The following is a 7,500-nucleotide window of genomic DNA, read 5'->3' on the forward strand; positions in this document are numbered from 1 at the left end:
GTGAATGTGGTAACTTAGACATTACCTGGAAAATACCCTCGGGACTACATAGAACGTAAGGATCACAGAATTGTTTTCTTATCCAGGGCTCGTCAGGTCGAGTCTTGTCGGCGCTGCATCGGAAAGTGTAAGTTCCAGTGACATCCACAGACCCTCCAGCAGGACATAGAGTGCTGTCTGTGGAAACGAGGTTACATTGTTTGATATCATTTGCTAATTTTTTATATATTTTTAAGCAGTTATAAGGATATTTTACCAGCCTCTTGTGCTTGGCTTTAAAAGAGTAGTATGTTCTTCTCTTAGAAAATGTTCACATTTAGAGTTGGGTGTGAAGGAAGACATTGTTATTCATTATTGCAGTATTCTAATTGTGGATAATTCCTTCTGTAAAATATCATGTAGTGTTTATTTGTTGTTTGAAGTAACATGTGATTTGTTATATGAATCTTTTAATTTTGTAGATATATAACCCGTGTAACTTGTGCATGATAGGAACCTGTGTTTTGTATCAGGTGTCATGATCATTTAAAACTACTGTACTTGCATCAACGATGGTTATCCACCATCATATTCATGAATTATATCTAATATTTTTTAAAGTAGGTTTAACAATAAAATAAATAACAATTATATCGAAGGACTTACTTTCAGGTTTAGGTTCACAACGGTTTGCATCCTTATTATACAAGAAACCACCGACGCATCCAAGATCAGAGGCTGTGACAAATGCCTGGCTAATATGACATCCACGACAGAGATTCAGTGTTTGTCGTGCAGGCTGGCATACATTGTAGGTCTTGCAATCATCTCCAATGAACTGACACAGAGTGGTTGGGTCAGGCGGTGTTGTTGTTTCAATAGGGGATTGAGTAGGAGTAGGAGTTGGAAGTTCTGTAGGAATAATTTGATGTGGAACATAAGTGGTGACCTGGCCTGGAATAACATTGGTGGTTCCATCATAGATGATAGTTGTTGGTCCTGCAGTAATAACAGAATTATATGGTACATCACTCGTGAGGGTTATTGGGCCAGGAACAGAAGTGCTAACATACTTAGTTACAACTGTGGTTACAACCCCTATAATTACTGTTGTTGAAGGGTAAGGGACGACTGTGGTTGTCTGTCCTGGAACAGTAGTGCTAAAGGACCCTGCAATTACTGTCGTTGGGAAGCCAAGGATTATTGATGTCCTTTCCACCTGACTTGTGATAGTAATTGGTAGAAGAGAGATAGTATTGACTGGAGTTTGAACAACCGTAGTTGCTGCATTTACAATAACTGTAGTGAGGGTTACTGGATAATTTATTGGATAGATTGTAGTAACCTGTCCTGGTATAACGGTAGAAATTGTTGGTGGTGCTATAACCGTTGTTACCAAACCTGTTACCACTGTTACAGCTGGAACCTGGCCTGTGATAGTTATTGCAGGCAAAGCAACTGTAGAAACTGGGTATGATACAATATTTGTAGAAGTTCCAGAGATCACAGTTGTAGTTGTTCCTGGGGTGTTTGGTGGATAAACAGTTGTAACTTGCCCTGGAATGACAGTTGAGAGTGTTGGTGGTGCTATAATTGTTGATGGTAAACCCGTTAATACTGTTGCTGCTGGAACTTGACTTGTGATAGTTATCGGAGGCAAAGCAACTGTAGCAACAGGGTATGATACAACAGTTGTAGAAGTTCCAGAGATCACAGTTGTAGTTGTTCCTGGGGTGTTTGGTGGATAAACAGTTGTAACTTGCCCTGGAATGACAGTTGAGAGTGTTGGTGGTGCTATAATTGTTGATGGTAAACCCGTTAATACTGTTGCTGCTGGAACTTGACTTGTGATAGTTATCGGAGGCAAAGCAACTGTAGCAACAGGGTATGATACAACAGTTGTAGAAGTTCCAGAGATCACAGTTGTAGTTGTTCCTGGGGTGTTTGGTGGATAAACAGTTGTAACTTGCCCTGGAATGACGGTTGTGAGTGTTGGTGGTGCTATAACCGTTGTTGGCAAACCTGTTAATACTGTTGCTGCTGGAACTTGACTTGTGATAGTTATCGGAGGCAAAGCAACTGTAGCAACAGGGTATGATACAATATTTGTAGAAGTTCCAGAGATCACAGTTGTAGTTATTCCTGGGGTGTTTGGTGGATAAACAGTTGTAACTTGCCCTGGAATGACAGTTGTGAGTGTTGGTGGTGCTATAACCGTTGTTGGCAAACCTGTTAACACTATTACAGATGGAACCTGGCTTGTGATAATCTTTGCAGGCAAAGCAACTGTAGAAACAGGGTATGATACAAAAGTTGTAGAAGCTCCAATGATCACAGTTGTAGTTGTTCCTGGGGTGTTTAGTGGATAAACAGTTGTAACTTGCCCTGGAATGACAGTTGAGAGTGTTGGTGGTGCTATAATTGTTGATGGTAAACCCGTTAATACTGTTGCTGCTGGAACTTGACTTGTGATAGTTATCGGAGGCAAAGCAACTGTAGCAACAGGGTATGATACAACAGTTGTAGAAGTTCCAGAGATCACAGTTGTGTATATCGGGTTTGGTGGATATACAGTTGTAACTTGTCCTGGAATGACAGTTGAGATTGTTGGTGGCGCTAGAATTGTTGTTGATAAACCTGTAAGTACTGTCACTGCTGGAACTTGACTTGTAATAGTTATTGGAGGCAAAGCAACTGTAGAAACAGGGTATGATACAACAGTTGTATATGTTCCAATGACCAGAGTTGTCAAAGTTTGTTTAGGGAACGGAATAACTGTTGTCACTTGCCCTGGAATAACTGTGGAGAGTGTTGGAGGAGCTATGACTGTCGTTGGAAATCCTGTGCTCACTAAAGTAGAAGGAACTTGACTTGTTATTGTAATAGGTATAAGAGGCCTTAGGTTAACTGTTGTGTATGCAATACTGGTGACAGGTCCCACAATCACAGTGGTTGGAGAATTTTGCCCTGTCTGAGGAACAACAGTAGTAACCTGTCCTTCAAAAACTGTAGTGAGTGTTTGAGGAACGATGACAGTTGTTGGTGGAGCTGTTATAACTACAGTGGATGGAACTGCACTAAATTTAGTAATTGGTGGTAACTGCGCAGTATTTGCAGGGTTCAGAGCAAATACAGTAGATGACTGAACAATAACCGTTGTCACTATTTGACCACTACCACAAGGTTTGTCAGCGAGGAATGGAAATACACACTGGTCTAATTCATCAGCAAAGATGGTTCCAGGCTCACATTCAAAGTAGTAAATATGGTAGTAACCAATATTCATGCGGTCAACACACCTGGAATGAAGCAGGTATTATTACAAGTAGGTTTGGATAATTATTTATGTTATTCATAATGTCTTAAGTAGTACTTACAGATCCAAATATAAAATTCTAAGACAAATAATGCCATTGAAGTCTTTTGATTTTTTCTATTCACCAGTAGTATAAATTGTACATACTGATTTACAATTCTTTGGTGTAGAAATGATATGATAGTTGCAGCAATTAATAAAAAAATGATTACGATAATGATGATGACAATAACAAGGTCTGTCACAGTTCTATTTGACATGAATAAGAAGAGTAGAGGTATTTAGAGCTTTTCAATGTACAAGATTTCTTGAAAAAAAGTTTAATAATGGTTAATGTTGGTTCATGCTTGAGTCAAGGTTTGTGCGAGTCAATAAAAGTCGATTGAAATGTTGTAAATCAATAATTGGGAATCTATATGAATGGAATAGCAATTCAGAATAACGTTTATGTTAAAATATGCACAAAGAATGAGAAGACAAGTACATTCAAAACTTATAAGAATACCAATTGATAGTACTATGTCGTTTTATTAGCTACTTAGAAAAAAGCTGGCTAAAAATTTTATTTATGATAATTTATGACGTGACCATATATACTCCACAGTTCGTGTTGCTGACAAAATATATCTGCAATTTATACCTCTCACTTTAGAAAATCTGCTTTAACGGCATTTTACCTCCAGGATGTATAGAATTTAGCCACTTGTCATTTTTATTGGTATACTGCTATCGTTATTACTGATAGATGTTATTTTCATCACATTTAAGAACTATTATAGCGAATATATTATGAATAGGTGTAGCAGGAAGATTGATTATGGTAATGGTAATGAAAGCAAGAAAAAGTCTGCAACAAATTTTCTCTTTAAACTCACCTGTAATACCAGCTACAGTTCCTTGGGTGAGGAAATACGCCTTCTTGGGTGCAGATGACTTTGGGATCAACTATGTAATCAGGATAACGGGGATCTAGAATGATACAAAAAGAGGAAATAGCAAAAGTTGTGTTAAATGATTGAGTGAAATTGCAATAGATTGTGTAAATTTAACCTTAGGAATAGGAAAAACTCGGTGTTAGACACCTTTTGAAATTAAGTATTTCATGACAGAAGCTAAAGGTTTCAGATTCGTTTTTTTCTCGGAGGCACAAGGTTACGCTAGGTTAAGCTACTTTTTGTGGGTGAGGTTAGGGGTCATTGTGATTAGTATGTGTATTTTCTAAGCCTGATAATATATTCTAATAGCAAAATTACCTTATTCATCACATCTTACCTTTCGGTCCGGGAATTGCCGCAAAAACAACACCCACCAAAACGGCAACAACTGTTACCAGCACCACCTCCCACTTCACCGCCATCTGCAAAAAAGAAAAAAGTTGTCAATTCTAATTTTTTTTTATTATTATTTTTTAGATATATTTTGGATTAGACTTAGCTGCTTTCGTTTTAAATGAAGGTTATGGACTTCTCGAGTACGTTTTACAGACAATAAAAATTCCATATGGAAAACTTAATTATGTGAACGCTTTCCCAAAACGACTAAAACGATCATTGCATAGAGGTAAAGAAATTAAGTTAATGAATAATTGAATGAAGTTAAAAAAGTAAGAGGCCATTATTATTATTATTATTATTATTATTATTATTATTATTATTACTTGCCAGGCTACAACCTGGTTGGAAAAGCAAGATGCTATAAGCCCAGAGGCTCCAATAAGGAAAATAGCCCAATGAGGAGAGGAAACAAGGAAAATCAAATATCTTAAGAACGCTAACAACATTAAAATAAATATCTCCTATATAAACTATAAAAACTTAAACCAAACAAGAGGAAGAGAAATAAGATAGAATAGTGTGGATGAGTGTACCCTCAAGCAAGAAAAATCTACCCCAAGACAGTGGAAGACCATGGTACAGAGGCTATGGCACTACCTAAGACAAGAGAACAATGGTTTGATTTTGGAGTGGCCTTAACCTAGAAACATTTTCCCTAGCTTCCGTCTGTCTTAGGTACATAAGTGATGTTCCGAGAAACTTTGCAAGAAGTAGAATAGGAAACAGACATTTGACCCTTGAAAGGACTCTAGAAGAAGGAGCGTCAGTTGCTAGGAGAGGAGAACGAGTTAATGAAGGAGGAGGGTTGGGGGGGGGGGGGGGGAGATGGTAGGAGGAAGAGAAGGACGCCCAGGATAATTCATAAGAATGAAGCTAACCGTTCCGGCGGGGCTTGGACGCAAAACCGGTTTTAATAGAGGTAAATGCGATTAAGATCATTGTCGTAAGTCTGTTAATGTTCATAACACACACATAAACACCGTTAGCTTTTGATTTTATGCATGCCAGAATTCATTAAAGAAATAAAGAGGTACTAGTCAGATTTCACATTGCCCTCTGCTTTCCAATTGGGGAGTAGCAATGATGATGATTTTAATAATAATAATAATAATAATAATAATAATAATAATAATAATAATAATAATAATAGTATTATGAATAAAGCTAACGATAAAGATAATAGAAGCAATGATGATGATAACAATGAGCTTGATAATAATAATAATGGTCAAGGGATATATATATATATATATATATATATATATATATATATATATATATATATATATGTACATGCATCTATTTATATTAAGAGTACATATATATGTAAATATATATATATATATATATATATATATATATATATATATATATATATATATATATATATATATATATATACACGTACATGCGTCTATTTATATTTAGAGTATATATATATGTAAATATATATATATATATATATATATATATATATATATATATATATATATATATATATATATATATTGTATATCTAGCACAAATAATATTAGGTAAAATTAATGGCTTTCATTTAATCTTACTCTCTTATTCAAACGAAATATTTATACACTACAAACTTATAAAAAAAATACTCTTCTATCAATTTGAGCCATGTTTATTGAGAGAGAAGGCGAAAAGAGGATTCCTCCGGTGAATAAGAACAAAACGTAAACAGGTCAAGAGATGTGGGTCATGTTTCATTTTATCGTCATTGTCATCAGACAGCTCAGTAAACAGTTGCAGAAATGCGCAGGTTATGTATAGGAACCCCTTGACCTGAGTGACCTCTTTTCGGATTTTTATTTTAGGGGGGGGGGGGTGGCGTGTATTACGAGCAGACTTCCATAAGAGCAAGTTACGTGGGTCTTTAAAGAGCCGTTAGCATTATAACTGTGTCGATGAAAAGGCAAAAACTGGTTTTCAGAGGCTTGCTTTCATATGTGGTGTGCAATGGCCGTAGATATTTCGGTTGTGTTTCCATTTATAGAGACCACAAGTAATGACCGATTTTGCTATATATTTTTGTTCACTTTCACATGTGTTTTTAAGGATTTTCGCGCAAGAATTTGCGGTGGGTAAAGGATAAATGGTGTTAAGGCAGATACCCTTATCTGGTAATTACGTATCTTAATAAAATCATTAATATAATTCTATATTAAAATTGTTAGTTTTATAAATATTACAAGATACATTTATACATTGTAACAAGTACGTATTCACTAAAATGTATTTCTATAACCTTTCTTGTTAAAATAGTTTTTTTTTTTTTTTCAGTAAACCAGTGTAGAATTTAAGGCTATTCAAAATTTAGTTCATTCAATAGCTGGGCTGATTTACTAACGAGTGAAGTTTAGCTTTACTTGCTTACTGTTTTAAAGAAAATGTTTAATAGGTAGCTTGGTTAGATAGGGTCTATCAATATACCCCTTATTCATAAATATGAATATTGAAACAAATGTTGATTACGTTATTACAGAAATATCTACAATACAGGATCTAAACATATATTGAACAATGTAGTTGTTTCAAAGATATTTCTAACTTCCTCAGAAAACATTGAATATTATGATAGAGGGTTGGGAAACCTGCCCTAAATGATGGTATTATATATCGATGGATTTATTAAAGATGCTCGATTAGTAATAATAATTATTAGGACATTTCAAATAGAGCCAAATAAATCAATGTAATACCTCCGCCCAGGTTACCGGTTAACTTGTGTAGTTATCAATACATATATACATAAAGAGTATTTTTTAAACAAATGAAAATAGTCTTATGTAATCCATCGCTTTGAACATGTATAAAGACTTTCAAAGTCCTTCCGCATTAAACGAGGTTCATGGG

The 7,500-nt window shown here is 35.4% G+C and overlaps 1 protein-coding gene across 1 annotated transcript in view; it reads right to left on the minus strand.

Annotated features, from left to right (window-relative positions):
* The window catches only part of LOC137645856 (mucin-2-like), a 29,283-nt gene that overhangs the window by 4,272 nt on the left and 17,511 nt on the right, over positions 1 to 7,500 (minus strand). The window contains exons 2-5 of the mRNA XM_068378844.1: positions 4,568 to 4,652; positions 4,171 to 4,264; positions 646 to 3,278; positions 26 to 177 (exon numbers count right to left, since the gene is read on the minus strand). Coding sequence (XP_068234945.1) covers positions 26 to 177; positions 646 to 3,278; positions 4,171 to 4,264; positions 4,568 to 4,652 — 2,964 coding nt within the window. The remainder of the gene's footprint in view (positions 1 to 25; positions 178 to 645; positions 3,279 to 4,170; positions 4,265 to 4,567; positions 4,653 to 7,500) is intronic.

Source organism: Palaemon carinicauda, chromosome 8 (genome assembly GCF_036898095.1).
Source record: "Palaemon carinicauda isolate YSFRI2023 chromosome 8, ASM3689809v2, whole genome shotgun sequence".
NCBI lineage: Eukaryota > Metazoa > Arthropoda > Malacostraca > Decapoda > Palaemonidae > Palaemon > Palaemon carinicauda.